The following is an 18,560-nucleotide window of genomic DNA, read 5'->3' on the forward strand; positions in this document are numbered from 1 at the left end:
TGCTACAAAGTTGCTGGATTTTGTGATATTTCCAACCGCTATCCTTTGGGATGGTTTATGCGTGGTAGCGGACTCCATGGCAGAGAGTGGGTCAAAGCAGGCAGAATTAGAGCAGCAGGCTATTATAACCTGATTCAATCAACTGTGCCTAAGGCGTGAGATTGACTGCTTCAACAGAGGGCAGAGTTTGAAAATGCTTGGAGATGAAAAAGTCACACTTCCCCCCACTTCCACCCCACGCCCCAAAAATGGTCTCCATCCTTGTAGATTTTGTGTGGTTTGAAACCAATCTTTTTTTTTCTGAAACCAATCTTAAGTATAAAGAATGATTCATTTCTATGAGATTGGGAAGTTTCTATCCTGTCTGACAACTTATTATCTTGATTTTCAAATATATTTAGTCAAATTAAATCCTAGAGATATCAGTTTGCCTTCGCCAGTTATTTACTAGAAACTGCGGGGAAGGGCAGGGGGAATGCAATGTAAGTTCTGTCCCGCCACCTAGTGGCTGACCTTAAAATCTCAGTCTTTAGAAGCTGAAGCCGAAAGCAAGACAGCCAAACAAAATCAAAACCAGGGTCACTTAGTCAAATCCAACCCAACTCATAGTGTCCCATATGCTAACATAGAACTGCTCTGTAGGGTTTCCAAGACTGCAGATCTTTACAGGAGCAAGCAGCCTCTCTTTCTTCCACAGAATGTACTGGTGGGCTTGAACCACTTACCTTGAGGTTAGCAGCCCAACACTTAACCCACTAGGACACTGGAGCTCCTTTCAGCTCAACCCAGAGATGGCAGAATTGGTACATAGGTATCTAGTCAGCCAAGAAAGGTAAGACGTTATCCGATAGATAGTTGTTCTGTAAAAGAAAATAAATCAGCCCAAAGAGGACACCTTAATGGAATTTGTAACTCATTGTTTGTGACTATGAGGCAAGCGGTGCTTGGAAAGGCTATGGCTTCAGAAGAGGGAAAGATGAGGAGGACCAACATAGCCTATGAGTGACAGACTGGGCCAGGAATGCATGGGAATATCAAAATTATTTCTACCACCACACAGGGATTCCCTGTTCAAATATACCTTCGTGAATTGACTTCAAAGGGCTAAGATCAAAGAGCTACAGAAGCCCTATTACATTGCTTTTGTCTCACTTTTATTGTGTATCTTGGTAGGATCCTTAAAGGAGATAAAGATGGGTACACTAGCATAGATGTGCAGTCTCAGGAAAGCAAAGGTTAAAGCTAACCTTTCCTACCCTATGGCGTTGCTATGAGTCAGACTCTATGGCTGTGGCTTTAGACCTAGATGACTCCACCCTAGTAAAAAACCATGGACACTTATTCTGTCGGAAGCAGATATTGTGCCCACACCCCCTTACTCCCCAGGGCTTCTCTTCCAGAGCGGGAAATAAATAATATCCTTGTTTGGAATGTAGTGATCAAGTGACTAAAAATATGTCAATTCCACAAAAGCATGCCTAGCACGTAGCGAATTATATTGCAATATTTGTCGCTGTTCGATGCCATCTAGTCAGCTCCAAAACATAGCGACCGTATGTGCAACAGAATGAAGCACTGCCTAGTTCTGTGCCGTCCTCACAATTGTGCTGATACTTGAGCCCAGGGCTGTAGCCACTGTCTCAATATGGATTGTCCAAGGCCTTCCTCCTTTTTGCCACCCTTCTACTTTACCTAGCAGAATATCTTTCTCCAGTGACGGTCTCTCCTGGCAACGTGTCCAAAGTACATGAGATGAAGTCTTACCATCCTGGCCTCTAAAACCCTTCAGGCTGTACTTCTTCCAAGACAAATTTGTCTATCCTTTTGGCGGTCCGTGGCACTTTTGATGTCCTTTCCCAGCATTATAATTCAAATGGATTGATTCTTCTTTGGTCTTCCTTATTCAATATCCAACTTCACATGCATATGAGGCAATTGAAAATAGCATGGCTTGGGTCAGCTGCACAAGTCCTCAAAGTAACATCCTTGCTTCTAAACCCCTGAAACATACCTTGTCTGCTCTCTTGCCTGCTACTTTCATGAGCATCGATTATATAACCAAGCAAAACAAAATCCTTGACAACTTCAATCTTTTTCTCCATTTATCATGGTGTTACCGACTGATCCAGCTGTAAGGATGTGAGTTTCTTTACATTGAGTTGTAATCCACATGGAAGGTTGCAATCCTCGATCCTCACCAGCAAGTGCTTCAAATCCTCTCTTTCAGCAAACAAGGTTGGGTCCCTTGCATATTGCAGCTCGTTAATAAGCCTTCCTCGAATTCTGATGCCACATTCTTATTCATATAATCTGCTTCTCTAATTATTTGCTTGGCATACAGACTGAATAAATATAGTGAAAGGATGCATGTCATATGCTCTTCTGTTTATACAACCTTTTCTTGATCCACGTACAAGTTTCCCATGAGCACAATGAAATGTTCTGGAATTCCAGTTCTTCTCAAAGCTATTGATGGTGTGTTATGATCCACTCAGTCGAATGCCTTCGCATAATCAATAAAACACAAGTCAACATCTTTCTGGTATTCTCTGCTTTCGGCCAAGATCCAGCTGACATCGGCGATGATATCCCTTTTCCGTGTCCTCATCTGAATCCCGCCTAACCCTCTGCTTGCTCCCTATCAATGTACTGCTGCCACTCTCGGTGGATGACCTTCAGCAAAATTTTACTTGCACATGACATTGTTCTATCATGTGGGTGGTCTGTTGAGTCACCTTTCTTTAAAATGAGTACAAACACCACGGACTATTTTCTAGTTGGCCAAGTAGCTCTCTTCCAAATTTCCTGACATAGATGAATGAATGCTTCTAGGGCTTCATTAGCTTATGGAAACATTTCAACTGGCATTCCATCAATTCCTAGAACCTTGATTTTGGCTGTTTTCAGTGCTGCATGGACTTTGTCCACCGGTATCATCGATTCTTGCTCATATGCTACCTCTTGAAATGGTAAGATGTCAACTAGTTCTTTTTTGCTACATTGACTCTGTGGGTTCACTCCATCTTCTTCTGGTGCTTCCTGCATCATTCCAGATCGTGCCAATAGAATCTTTCGAAATCGGTGCTCCAGGCTTGAATGTTTTTCTTGAGTTCATTCAGTGTAAGAAATGCTGAACATGTTCTTCCCTTGGGGTTTTCTGATCCTAAGTCTTTGTACATTTCGTTGATGTTTTATTCTGTCTTCTCAAGCTGCCCCTTGAAATTTTCTATTCAGCTTTTGACTTCATCATTTCTTCTATCTTTGTTTAGTTACTTTATGATTTAAAAAAATTTCAGTCTCTTCAGACACCCACTTTGATCTTCAGTCTTTTTCCTCTCTTATTGATGACCTTTTGCATGCTTCATGAATGCTGTTCTTGATGTCACCCCACAGCTTATCAGGTCTTCTGTCATTAGTGTTTTAATGCAGCAAATATGTTATTGACATGTTCTCAAAATTCAGGTGGGATAGATTCAAGGTTGTATTTTTGGCACTCATGGATTTTTTTTTTCATTTTCTTCAGCTTCGACCTAAAATTACATAAGAACAATCGATGGTCTGTACCATAGTCAGCCCCTAGTCTCATTTTAGCCACTGATATTGAACTTCTCCATAATTTCTTCCCACAGATGTATTGTGAACTTATTTTCTGTGCATTCCATCTAGATAAGCCCATGTGTATTCCTGCCATTTGTGTTGCTTAAAAAGGAATTTCCTGTGAATCCCCATCACCAAGATCATATTTTGCAACTACTCTTCCTCTTTGTTTCCATCTTTCACACGCCAATAATTATCGATGCATTTTGGTTGCACATTTGATCAACTTCAGACTGAAGAGTTTGGTAGATTTTTTTTTGAATTTCTTCATCATTAGCTTTAGTGTTGGTGCATAAATTTGAATAATAGTTCTATTGATTAGTTTTCCTTGAATCCGGATACATGATAATTCTCTCACATACAGCATTGTACTTCAAGATCGACCTTGAAATGTCCTTTTGCATGATGGTGCAATGGTCTACCTCGTGCGTCACTCCCAGCATAAAAAAACATGTGATTTTCTGATTCAAAATGGCCAAGCCAAATCCATTTCAGCTCACTGATATCTAGCACTGAGATCTTCGTGAGTTCCACTGCATTTTTTACTTCTTCCATTTTTCCTAGATTCATACTTCATACAAGTTGTGATTATTAGTAGATGTTTGCATCTGCTGCTTATTTTGAGACACGCCCCATGTGAGACATGCAAATAAAGTTCCAAAAGGCTTTACTCCTTCCCACAGATTTTACTCTGTTTACATCATGATGCTTGACCACTTTGAGGAGGCAACTCTTCCTCAGCCGTATTTTGAGTGCCTTCTAACCTGAGAGACTCTTCTTTTGGTGCCATCGCTGACCATGTTCTGCTTCTAATCGTTAAGCCTTTAGTTTCTCACCATGTTTTGATGCTATCCATGGGTTTTCAGTAGCTAATTGTTCCAAAGTGGACAACTTATTCCTTCTTCCTGTCTGTTCTTGGTCTAGAAGCTCCACTGAAACCTGTTCCCTTTGGGTGACCTTGCTGGTATTTGAAATGCCAATTACATAGCTCCCAACATCACATCAACACACTATATTACTATTACTGTTACTGAGGAATAAAACCGATACAACCACTAGGAAGTTTCACAAATCAAACCATGTAGCCTAGTGATCGTGCTCAATCACAGGAAGATAAAGTTGATTCGGCTAAGGGTATTAGTTTATCAGGGCTGGCCATTTTCAGTATGTGATGCAAACAAGCAAACAAGCACTGCCATGAGTCAATGCTGACTGAAAGCGACCCTATAGGACAGGGTAGAACTGCCACTCGGAGTTTTCCAGCCTGTAACTGCTTACAGGAGTAGAAAGTCCCATCTTTGTCCCTCAGAGCACATTGGTGATTTCGAACCACAGATCTTTGGGATCACTGCCCAACAGGTAACCACTATACCACCAAGGCTCCTATGTGATACAGAAGCTATGGGGGGGTCCATGGGGAGTGAATTTTCAGTTCTTTTTAAAACTTGCTGAAAAGTACTTTTACTGGTGTTTACAGTATTGAGTGTAGGATTCGGTTAATATCACTTAGAGGCCAGTATTTATCTGTATGACATAATAATGTCCTGCAAATCTTTATCACTTTTGATTTTGCTACTCCTAACAGCTGTCAGGCCTGAATTGACCTCAATACCATAGGCAACTGGATCCAAAATTCCATTCCCTAGGCATATCACCATCACCTGATCATCTTATGGGACCAAGGTTTTCAGATTGGGCGAAGCATTTTCTTTGATATTCAGAAATAAAACTGAGTTGAACAAAGCCCGGAATATTGTTATTTATACTTGAGGGTAACTACAAAGTATAGTGAAGTATAAATTACTGACAATGGCTTAAATTCTGTTTGGAAGAAAGCACACACATGAAAAGGGATGTCCTACTGGATGTCCATGTATAAATGTTACCAGCATAATAAGTTTGCTCCGCATTTTCCATGCTAAAAGAACATTCTGGGCACAGACATCACCACCTAACCTATAGGCTTGAAATGAAAAGAGAATTTCTTCCAACACCATTGAATGCTCCAGAACCCTTAATTCTGAAACACAAGACTTTTCAAAAGTGCTGAACTTTACAATGCCAAAAGTAGAATTATAATTTACAACTTCATTCCACATACCAGCCCATATTTACTTAGCACCTGCTATGCCTCAGGTTGGGGTATGACCTTGGAGATACAGGTGTGCATAAAGCATACAGTTTTCTCCCAAATTGAGTGGGGTGTAAGCACACGCACGTTTTGGTAACACTTTTCCTCTGGCACCTACTTATCTGAGTGACTTTAGAGAAAGTCAAGAGAGATCCTGACCTCCATGCCCTCATCTGAAAATGAGAGTGATGACAATGAAGGGTAGACAACCCAGGGAGGACAGACAAGAGAAACTGAGGGTGGGGGGGGGCGGGCGGCGGGGGAGAGACACAAATGTGAAATACTTATATAATGTTAATCTTGCTGTTAATGTGGATACATTCACTTTATAAAAAGGATATTTTGTAAACAGTGGCTTCCTATAAATTAGAAAATATTCCAATGACATCTATATAAAGGGAATGGAAGGTGACTTACAAAGAAAAGAGCTAGCCCCGGGATGTAGTTATTTCTAATCATACAATAGTTTTGCAAAGTGCATCTCAAGAAAAAAAATTGTCTAAGTTGATAATAAAAGCACAATTGTTCTCAAAACCCATCATAAATGTTAATGATGTCACAATGGAGACTTCATCTCTCTCGGTCTATATCCAGCAAGGGCCTCATTCCAACCACTGTTGCCCCAAGCTTTGCATAAAGCAACTGCTGAGGGCCACAAATCACTTCCAGGGTAAATTGTTACTACATACGAGTTCAGCAGTTACACTCCATTTTCATAGTTTGATCCACATTCCAGTCAAGTATGTAAATAGTCATATTTTACCAAATTCTTTTATAATTTTTGATAAATGCAATGGGGTTTGTTTCACTACAGAAATGCATGCAGAATCAGTGAATGGTGGTGATCTTTTGTTATGGAGGATGGATTTCTTATAAATAGTATATGGTACGCATGCATACCAGGGCACTCCCGGGTAGGATCGATAGAATGAGGCAAAGGAAATATTTTTTTGTCATTTAATTCAGCGGAGGGTTTGAACACATGAGGTAACACATAAAAGCATCCTTGTGAGCGGCACCTAATTGTTCAGAAATCTAAGTAAGCAGTCAGAAGACGTGGCATTTGTTTGAACTTTTGGTCATAAAGTTTATAAAAGATTATGCCTCTACTGTATTTCAACTGAATATAATTTATTCACTTTAATATTGCCTAATGCCAACAATCGCACCTTCCCAATAACACAAAGGAACACCATAAATATACTTATGAATCTCACCTGTCTAGAAGCCCAGAGAGACAAACATACCACAAAATCTCACCTCCACTCATACTGCCGTCCACCACAGCAGGGTGGCGCCCATTTTGTGTGGTTAGACAAGTCCCTGGCCAGACACCAGCATGCACAGGGTAAATCAGATAGCGCTGAGCGCGTCATTAAACAAAGATATCACGTGGCACTACTGTTTCTCAACAGATTCTCCATGTCGGTCTCTACACTTCTGAGAGGGAGGCTGTCATCTCGTTAACCCTTCTTTGAAGAACTCCGTGCTCTTAGATTTAGTCCATGTCAAAAAACAGAGGGTTGAGGATCCTCGGGGACTTCATTTATGTTGCTTTTCAATGTTTGTGTTTTTTAGGAACAAAAATAAATCTGAACGGGCAAGGTCAGGGCTGGAGGGCAGAGGGGGTGAGATTATTGTCGTTGTTAGGTGCTGTTGAGTTGGTTCCATCTCAGAGACCCTGTGCCCAACGGAACAGAACATGACCCAGTCCTCACCATCCTCACGATGGTTGTGCTTGTGTCTGTTGCCGCGGTCACCGTGTCAGTCCATCTCCTCGATGGTCTTCGTCTTTTATGCTGACCACTTGACCAAGCAAGGTATCATTTTCCAGGGACAGGGCTTTCATGATAACATGTCCAAAATACCTGAGACAAGTCCCACCATGCTAATGTACGGTTGTATTTCTTCCAAGATAGATTTGTTTGCTCTTCTGGCAGTCCACGGTAGTTTGATATTCTTCATCAACACTATCAGTGTTCCTTCTTCGTTCTTCTTCCTTGCACAAGGTTCACACACGTATGATGTGTGGGGACAAGCTATCCCAACAAAATGTTCACCCAACAACGTCATGCCTTCGCTGAATGAGCAGAAAATGAAGGGCGATGGGAGAAAATCCTCAGCATAATGTTCCTGCTCTTTTCCTTACAAATGCAGTCTTCAGTTTTCTTAAAGCTTCTTGATCAGTAAGCTCACATGATTTTCCTGTGTCCTGTTTAAGAAAATCTGTCCAGATTACCCCCATTGGATTAATAAATAGTTGCTATAAGCATATGAGGTAACCACTTTACCTTGACTTTCACTGGTCCAGTGGATCCCTTTGGATTAGACCTTTGCTTTGACAGTCTTAATGAGACTAAGAGAAGCTTATTTTTTTATATATAATTTTAACAATTTATTAGGGGCTCATACAATTCTTATCACAGTTCATACATATACATACATCAATTGTATAAAGCACATCTGTACAGTCCCTGCCCTAATCATTTTTTAAGAGAAGCTTATTACTGACAGAATTTGTCTGCTGCCATCCACTGATCACAGACACAGGATTAATCATGCTTTGCTTGGAAATGGAACCCCCAGTAGCAATACTTTGGGGCTTACCCTTGTATTGTAAGGGGCACAAAAGCATACCCAGAAGCCCCTGAAGTGGAAATGTAACTGGTGCTTCTATGTGTTAGTGATTATGGATGGTTTTGCGCTGAGGCAATGTAAGCTTTCAGCTATGGATGGAAGTCCTCGTGGGTATTCCTACAGACCCAAGAGCTACTGGTTGGCTTATCCATTTTAAAGTTAGTCTTCTAGTTTGCGCTAACGATTTCCACGGGCTGAGTTCTTTTCTTTATGCTTTCTACTGGCGACTTCACCTTAAGCATTGAAGAAAAAAGGTAAAAATGTTTCCAAAAAGGCTACTTGGTTCCTACAAGTAAGTCTGTATTTGTATTTTACTTCATTTTATTGAAATTTAAAATTAATAAATATCGATATTAAAGCATATCATATCTATTTTTCTCCCTTCCGCATAAGAGGTGGCCCCATTAAGGGATATTTTTAATCTTATAATTCCTCATAATTTTACATATATCCTTACTCAGAACTCACTGCCATCAAGGGGATACCAACTCAGAGCAATCATCTGGGGCAGGGCGGAACCTCCCCTGTAAGTTTCTGAAACGGTTACTATTTATGGGAGTAGAAAGCCCCAGTCTTTCTCCTGCAGAGCAGTTGGTGGTTTCAAACTGCTGACCTTGCAGTTAGCAGCCCAACACATAACCACTACGCTCCCAGAGCTCCTTGCATATATCCATAAGCAACATTTTTGTATTATTTTGTCGATTGAAAAACTGTTACAGTATATTATCCAAATAACTGTGATTTCATTTGTTTGTGAAAATATATTTATGGCTCTCAAAAAACTCTCAAATTGTTGTGCGGAACAGGATTGGCTCTTCCATCTCCAAAATGTGCCATTCTTTGACCTAGAAGAAATGGGCACATTTCTAGAAACACATTACCTACCCAAACTAATGCAATAGGAGTTAGAAATTTCCAATGAAAGACACAAAAGTCCTAAACAACTAACACTGTAGAACACTAAGGGGTGAAACTAAGAGTGAGAGCATCCTTAAAATGCAGCAATTAGTCCCCCTTCCTGAAGCAAAAGGAGTGAAGAAAATCAAAGGTGAGGGAACAATTAGTCCAAAGAACTAATGGACCACGGACCGTCATCCTTAGTAACCCTGAGGCCAGCAAACAAGCTGCTGCTGACCACTCTGAGAGGGGCCAAAACAGGAGGTACTGGATAGAGTGGGAGAAAACTGTGGACAAGCTCAAAATCGAAAAAGACCAGGCTTACTTTTCTGATAGGGACCCGTGGAATCCCTGAAACTGTAGTCCCTAGGCACACTGCAAGCCTGGAATTGCGCGCGCACACACACACACACCAACTTCCCCCATGGCTCTATTTTCCACCAAATGATAGGCAGGCCTTTAAGGTGAACAAGTCCAGGAAAACACCCTCATCAGAGCAAGCAACCATTTGCCACCAAAAGGGCACCGTTTGTCCAGGGCAAGAGTTCCGGAGGCTGGAAGGGATCGGAAAGAAGAATAAGGGAAATGGTAAATGCAGGAAGCTGGAAGAAGTCTGTCACCTTCGGGACCATTGCAATCAATGTCCGAAAATAAACATTAATTGTTGAATGGAACACCAATTTTCTCTGTTAACTTTTACCGAAATCACAATTTCAAAAATTTTGCAATTGAGATAACAAATAATATAAGCCCACAAAAATCAAATTATGCACATGGAAATGGGGGTTTGGAATCTTCTACCTCTGATCATTTTTCATGGAAATTTTCTCCATGAATATTAATGACTGAACATTTACTTTATTGCAGTGATACTGAAGACATGCTTGAGAACATACAGTTATGTTTCTAATGGATTTTCTTTAAAACATGTAAAACCCTGAATTTCCTTAGTGAAGGAGAGAACAACATCAACACTGCATATTTGTGTTTTCTCTAAGCAGATTTTGTGTTTGGAATGCCAATTTTGAAATTAAATCATTCTGAGCTGATGACGTCGTTAAAAGGAATCAGCTACATAAATGTATATTTATTTAGAGAATTTTCACTGACAACATAATAAGCATACGTTTCAGAAAGCACAAAAAATAAACTTTGTTTCCTTTTGTGTAAAAACCTTTTCTGGACTTTTAAAACTAGTGAACACGCACCATGTTTGTCCTTTTGTCGTTCAACATCATATACTGCAGGTTGGTCCACTTATGAGTGGTTCACAGATGCATCTTCATTCTTTAAAGGTGTGTGGTAGTCCACTGTGCGTGTGTGTCCCTTCTTTATCTATTCTTCCGTGGGTGGTCAGTTAGGTTGTTTCTATCACTTTGCTGTTGTAAACAGTCCTGGAACAAGCATGAGGATGCATCTATCTATCTGTGTCACGGCTCTTATTTCTGGAGATTATAGATCTAGTGGTGGGCTACTGGATTTCATGGCATTTTTCTTTCCAATGTTTGAAGGAACCATCTCACTCTCTTCCCCCATTGTTGGACGTTTTGGAAGGCAGCTAGCTCACCACTGTGTCCCCCGTGCATCCGTTGTTCCATTTTATGATCCTGCCAGTGATGGTGCTCCACACCCTGGCCAGTATTTGTTCTGTTCTGTTTTGTTTGCTTGTTTGTTTCTCACTTTGCTATTAATGTTGGAGTGGCGTGATATCTTACTGTTTTGATTCACCCTGGTGATTCTATGGGGGAGACATTGGGCTGTTAACCCAAAAGGTGGGAGGTTCAAATCCACGGGGAACTCTGCAGGAGAAAAGGTAAGATGAGACCTGTGCCTGGAAAAGCTTACAGACTTGGAAATCTTATGTGGGGCACTGAGTAGGCACGAACTCCATGGTAGTGGGTTTGTCTTGGATGCTTTCAGGGGGAGAATGGTGAATACCATGAGCATTTTTTATATGTGTTTGTTGGCTGCCTGAATGCCACCTTAAGTGACATGTTTAATTGAGTTATTTGCATTTTTGGTGCTGTGATGTTGAAGTTTTCTAGAAATTTTAGAGATGAGTCTTTTGTCTGGTATATCATTGCCAAAAAACAAAGATCCCTAGTCTGTGGGCTCTCTTTTTATACTTTTGGTGAAATCTTTGGACATGCGTCCGTGCTTAATATGTAGACCATCCCACTGGCCCAGTTTTTCTCCTACTGTTTGAGCAATGGTATGTCTGGTACCCATGTGTTCGTTTTCCTAGGTTTGTTCCTATTTTTCTTTAATAATCGCTATTGCTTTGCATTTTAAATTTAGGTCTTCGATCTATCCAGTTTGTTTTTGTATATGGTATGAAATATGAGTCTTTTTTGTTTTTCTATTAATAGAGATCTAGTTATACAAGAGCCCCATTTAATGAGTTTAGTCACTTTGCTCAGGATTAACTGTTCATAGGGGGATAGAATTACTTGTGCATTCCCATAGACATGTGTCGTTGAACCAGAATCAGGCTGTCTTCACGACCGTGACTGTGTAGTAGAATTTGAGGCCAGAAAATGTGGGAGGCCTCCTATCTCGTGCTTCTTGTTTAGCAGGGATTTGTTGATCCAAAGTCTCTTTCCTTGGCATATAAGATCGGTAACTAGTTTTTCCTCTCTTTCAAGAATGATGTTGAACTCTGGATCAGGACTGCATTCTATCTGTAGACCCCTTTGGGTAGTACTGACATTTTCACAGTGATAAGTCTTCCAATCAATGAGCATGGCATATCTTTCTCTATATATAAGTATCTTTGGGGGTCAGACAGGCCTCCGTGCTCCACCGTTCTTTACCTACTCTGATACCTACTATTCCTCCCACTACACTCTGCTGCAGTACTGATGCAATAACCTGTTGCGATGGCCACACAGGACTCACAAACAATATCCATAATTATGGAGGGTGATTAGCAGTGTTAATGGGTTACCACAACTCAGGAATAGTAAACAGTAGAACACAGACATTGGTCCACAGCTGCACTTCTCTCCAGACAACAACCAAGGCTCTCTCAGGTCCTCCCTGAGCCTCTCAGCCGCATGGTCCCGTGGCCTCTGCCTTCTTGTCCCACAGTCTCACGGGCTTAGTGCTGCTCCTCTTGCCCTGTGCCAGCGTCTCTGTGTGCCTCGGACAGAGATCTAACACATGCTCTTCTCGTGGCCCGGGACTTTCTCTTTCTGCTCCTCCATCTAAGAGGGCTCATCTTTACAGAGAGGAGACTGGGTGATGGTAATGAAACTGCTGGGTCCTCAGTTAGTGTTATACAAGCCCTATTTGCATAATCCCACCTCATCCTTTGGCAGGATTTAAAAAGATGTGGCTAGAAGAAAAATATTGAGAAATTCCACTCCACCACAGCAGACCTATAACTCATGGCTAAGTAAAATGTATTTTTTTAAAGTTTGTATTTGCTCCACAATGCACATCAGAGCCTTCTGGTACGTCAGAACAGTCGACATGCTTCGACACCGTGCTTCGGGCCATATGAAATAGCGAAATCACCCGCTAAATGCACGAAAATGCAACGAACATGACTCTCAACAGACCGAGAAAAGGCCACTTTTTGCTATGAAAGAGCTGAAAGACCGTGTCCACTTCCGCTGGGAGCATCTGCATCGGGCAACGCCGCCTTCTTGCTGCTCTGTGCGTGTCCTCGGAGGACTGCACAAGAGCTGCAAATATTGACTCAGGGGCTACAAATAAACATTAGCAAGCAGGCAAATTCCGAATATGGAACCCATGAATAATAAAGATCAACTACATCTTATGTACGCACCCGGGGGCCTCATAAGCACTGAGCTGCTAGCTACAAGGTCAGTGGTTTGAATCCACCAACCACTCCAAGGGTGAAAGTGGTGGTCGTCAGCTTTCAGTATGATCGTAGACATGGAACCCTTCGGGCCATCCTCCTCGGCCCTAGAGCATCATCACGAGCTGCTACTGACTCACAGCAACAGGCTAGGTTTGGTTTATGTTTGTTTCCTTATACTCAGTAATAGAGTAATAGATATCATTAATGAAGCATCATGTTAAGTGTTTAATTTAACCAGTGTAGTATTTAAAAAAAACCCATTTAATTCTCATTTACATGTGAGGGCAAGAGAGATACTATAACAATAAGTCAAGATTCAAACCTACATCTACCTGACCAGTAATCAATTTGCTAGAGTACTCCATTTTTCCCCTAAATATTAGGGCCCCAAAGTCAATTTCAGGTAATAATTTAATTCTAACATAGATAATATCTATTCCTATATACTTCCTTTGATTTTCGAGATCATGGCCTATCAGTTTTTTGAATGTTTTCTTTTTCTCTTTATCTAGGGCTGTGACACACAGATGATTTACGACATGCTGCTAAGATTAAAATCGACTATCTATTTACCTGGTGATTTTGTCTGCAAAAAGGTAAATACATGCTTTCTTACAGATGCAAAACTAGTAACTACATTGAAGAGAAGTTCAAACAGAGGCCAAGAGCATAGTTTAAATAAAATGTGTCCAGGATATATTCTATAATATAGGAATAATTATGATACACAGCTCTCTATAATAATAATAGGCTCTCAAAGTACAAATGGGCAAAATGGATTCATTACTTATGTTATAGACTATAAATGATTGAGGTAATCTGAAAAACTGCATTGCAGAAATGTAAATTATGAGTCATCACGCTCCATTAATTCCAAATAGTTGAAGTGGACAAAGAAGTTAAAGAAGCAAAAGGTAGTTCTGCCCTTAACAAATAATCAGCCTACTATCAGTTACCTCCACTTGGCTTACCCTGTTTGTATATAATAAATGAATTCTTTAAACTTCAGTGACTTTTTATGATTACAAAATAAAATGTTTATGATGCATACACCCTATTTTTAAATGGAAAATACATAAAATCACAGACAGAAATTCCACTATCCAGAAATAACCACTCTAATATATATGTCTTATCATTTTATATGGATCATACAGAATGTTTTTATAAGATTGGCATCTTACAATATAGTATATGCATCTACACTTGCTTTTCCATATGATATATATATCATTTTGAATACATATAAATATTTTCATATTTTATTAATATTATTGTTTTTAAGCTGTATAATATTTCTGTCTATGGATATGCCATGTCAACTTATTGCTGGACATTTCCATGTGTTTTCTATTATAAATAATTATCAATTACTTTAATATTAACATCCCCTGGTACAAATATATTGCACAACTCTGATTATTAACTGAAGTAGAAAGAAGGAATTATGACTTCTTTCATTTATATTGTAAAGAACTAAATCAGGTGTTAAGTCAAAAATTAAAATCAGAGAAAGCTAAACAGTTCAAAGAAATGAGAGATGAAACTAATGATGAAATAAGAGATTAACTGAAAGGTAAGCATGAGAAAGAAATAGGTGACAAATGAAAAAGAAGAGAAATGAGAGAGAAGCAATTAGAAATTAAAGCTAGTGAGATACTTAATATTGCCCCAAGTTAATGAGTGACATATTACAGAAGAAGAACAAGGCACTGCAGGACAACAGAGTGAGGACACTTGTCCTTCTGGAAGAGACCAACAAATTTCCCAGAAAAGATGACATCCAAGCTAAGTCTTAATGGAGGAACAGGAACGATCCAAGTGAAAAAGGAAACAGGTGTTTTGGTAGAAGAAAGAATTAGCATAAGCTAAATCCAAAACAAAGAACTATGTCTACAGAAAAAAAGGAGTACAGAGAACTGTAGTAAGGGAAAATTATCGTTTAAATATCATTTATTCATTAAAAGTCAACAAATACGTTTAATACACTCTATAAACCAAGCACTCTGCTAGCTACTGCATGCACACACACACAAACATCCACAAATGAAACTCATTACCATCAGTCATTGCCAATTCATAGAGACTCTATATGTACAGAGTAGGATTTCTTCATAAAGTATTGTTGGCTGTCACCCTTATGGAAACAGATCGCCTCGGCTTTCTTCTGTCATACTCTGGGTTGATTGGAATCATCAACCTTCAGATAAAGAGTCAAGTCCACTCCGTGCCATCTCGGGCCCTGGAGTAGATCTACCAGTGAGCAAAAGAGATAATCGTGTCCTCCAGGAGCTCGGAGTCTAGTGCAGAAGTACTTCACTTACAAAGTATCTCAAAGTCTCCTTAATGTAGATGTTTGGGCATTATCCCCTGTCATGCAATTGATTTGTGTGAAGCCCATCCATTATCCTTTTTAACTCCCCATGTGATTCTAACCTTGAGCCAGAGTCAAGAACCACTGGCCTGAAAGAAAAAGACACATCATAAATCATAAAATTAAATAAATACATAACTATAAAATTAGTTAAGTTGAATAACAGCTACACACACACACAAATATGATGTTGTCAGGGGTACATGAGCTAGCAAAGGCACTTAATTTAGATTGGAGTGTGGGAAGGCCAGAGAGTAGGGAGGTTAGCATATTGTCGGGCATGATCTTTTAAAAATCTGAAGAAAAGCAGTTCTTTATTAATGAGTGGAGGAGCCAGCAGTTTAGAAAAAGCCTAGGAAACATGAACCATAGCAATGGGGGCTGTGGTGAAAGACATGTGAAGTGATGTGATAAATACAAGCATGGATTGGGGGGAGATTTGGGTTGTATATTGAATTGTATATTGAAAAGGGATCTAGCCCGTGAGAAAGGACGGAACCAATGGTACACAGTAAAAGATGACTTCACGAGAAACTCAAGAAAGACAAGTGGAAGTGGACCAAGGTGTAACTTTTAAAAATACCAATATTTAAGGACAAGAATAACGAAGAAATATCGGACAGGCAACTAGGATGCTTTCAGAGATAACGGAAAAATGGGAGGGAAATATGATATAATGGAAAGCAAGGACATACAATCCTACACAAATTAGCCAAAGTTAAAAGCAGGCAGATTGGTGATATCAAATCAACAACAAATGGACATGCAAAGCACTGTGCATTTTAAGTATCCCTGTAAGGCTGTGGTGCGTTTGGACTGGTGTGCCCTTAACACACCAAAAGGCCCTTTCAATTTGTTCCAATCACAGCAGGACCGATACTGAGATGACTCAGAGAAGCTTTAGCACCTATGCCCCTAAGCAGTGCGAATCTGCTTAACAGTGTGTGAAATGTGGAGTCTCTGCAGCCTTCTCATTTCTGACTTCTTTCTTAGGGGACAGCCATTTCTCAGTAATAAAAATAAATCAGCAAGCACAGGGAAGGGGAAGAAAGAAAGAAATTGGAAAAGAGCACAAATGAGAAGACAAGGGAACAATAAATCACATTTTTTTGGTTTGGGTTTGGGTTTCTGTCTTTGTTTTTATTTAAGAGAGTGTGTAAGTAATAGTACATATTGACAGAGATGAAACTTGTTACATGACCAGATTTTTTTTAAGTTGGGATTTAATATATTTATCATTCCATATTTCAATCACATCAAGTAGAATGTACAATTGCTACCATGATCCGTTCCCAACCATTCTTTTTCTACAAGGACTCCCTGACATCATCTCCCTTTTATAGTGCCCCCCCAACCACCACTGGAAACCCCTCCCTCCAATCCCTTGCTCTGTTTGCTGTCCCTACAAGTCCATCATGTGACCAGATTTTACACAATTGAGTATTAGCTTCCATTTTGATGATCTGTGCCACAGCCATTACAGGAAAAGAGAAGAGACAAATCCGTGCCATATAGAAGTCACCTACATCATTGAAGAAATGGCATGATTCTGGTCTGAGTTTGCTACCCTGAATTCCGCTGGCCCTCAGGAGGATTGTTTGTTGGGTCACTTGGACAGCCTCAAAGAGCATTTCAGAACTTGTCCAGATGCTCTGAGCCTAAAGCATTGTTTCTCACAATTCAGTGTGCCTACGAACTGCCTGGTATCTTGTTTTTTAAAAAGATTCCCAGATATCCAGAGATTCTGATCCAGTAGAGTATGCATTTCTAAATAAGCTCCAGGAGTTTCTGAGTGGTACAACTCATGAAGATGTTCGTCGGCTAACAAGAGGTCGCTGGTTCAAATCCACCCAGATGCACCTTGGAAGAAAGGCTTGATGGTCATGTCTTTAAAACTCAGCCACTGAAAGCTCTAGAGAGCACAGGTCTACTCTGACGGACACAAGGTGACCGTAAGGTGGATCGACTTAATGACAGCTGGTTTGGTGTTTAAGTAAGCTCCAAAGTGAAGCTGAAGATGCCAGTCCAGAAATCATACTTCAGGTAACGCTACCCTTTAGTGACAGAGCACATTCAAGGACCAGCATGTTCCCTCAAGCTTGAAAATATTCTCCTTAAAAATAAAAAAATTCCCAGAGCCTCTCACCAAGGGTTACCTCATTCTTCAAGAATCTCTGATACTTTAACACTTTCTCCAAATTAGCACATAAACCAACCAGAAGAGCTTGGTTCGATCTTATTTTGCACATGCTGTCAGCCTTTGTTCTCTGAGGAATGTCTACTTCATTTGAATGCTAATTAAACTCCTCGCAGGAAAGACTTAAATTAGCCTAGAAATATGCAAGAAACAGTGGAAGTTTTGGTTGGGTGATTATGCCAGATCTCCTTGGAAAATTATTGAAATGATCATTAAAAAATAATTAAAAGTGCTGAACTATATTTAAGTACCCGTTATGTACTTCTACCTCCAGTCAGTTGTAATAACTGCCTTTGAAAAATCATTCCAGTTCCTTGAGAGTTACTTCATGCAAAGAAACAGGAATATGACCCTGTCCTAATATCGACTTCCTAAGTATGCCTTAGAAAAGTAGCTTTCACTTTCCCTTCTTTTTAAAATTATTCATAGCTACACTATTTCTTTTCTTTGAGATTCGTGTTTATATTGAAGCCATCTTCAGATATGCTGGATCTACATGTATTATATAAAGGCAAGCAACATAGGGGTTGCCCCTCCCATGCCTGCAAAGGCCCCCAAAGAGAGAAGGTTGGAAAGAAATCAGGCAACCATTAGACACCAAACTAAGCATGCTCATACTCAAGCTCTGGAGCCAGGTGGGAGGGCCAAATTAGGTCTAGGCTCATGACATCACCCAGGTGGGCTTAATTTAGCCAATGGGATCAACCAACACCATCAACCACGCCTTCCCAGGCAGAAGTTTGAACTATCCTGGCTGTGGGAAGGCATCGTTCTCTCTTACCCTGCTCCTGGTGAGAGGCAGGTGGAGGGTGAGGGTCTCCCACCCCTGTGCGGGTGCACATGCACCCCTCCAGGCTGACTTGGGGCCCACGTGCTCTTAGCCTCTAGGGTTCTTGGA

General features: G+C 40.3%; 1 protein-coding gene across 1 annotated transcript in view; it reads left to right on the plus strand.

Annotated features, from left to right (window-relative positions):
• Positions 1 to 18,560, plus strand: part of CNGB3 (cyclic nucleotide gated channel subunit beta 3) — a 131,652-nt gene that overhangs the window by 78,230 nt on the left and 34,862 nt on the right. The window contains exon 12 of the mRNA XM_075550830.1: positions 13,604 to 13,687. Coding sequence (XP_075406945.1) covers positions 13,604 to 13,687 — 84 coding nt within the window. The remainder of the gene's footprint in view (positions 1 to 13,603; positions 13,688 to 18,560) is intronic.

Source organism: Tenrec ecaudatus, chromosome 5, assembly GCF_050624435.1.
Source record: "Tenrec ecaudatus isolate mTenEca1 chromosome 5, mTenEca1.hap1, whole genome shotgun sequence".
Lineage (NCBI taxonomy): Eukaryota > Metazoa > Chordata > Mammalia > Afrosoricida > Tenrecidae > Tenrec > Tenrec ecaudatus.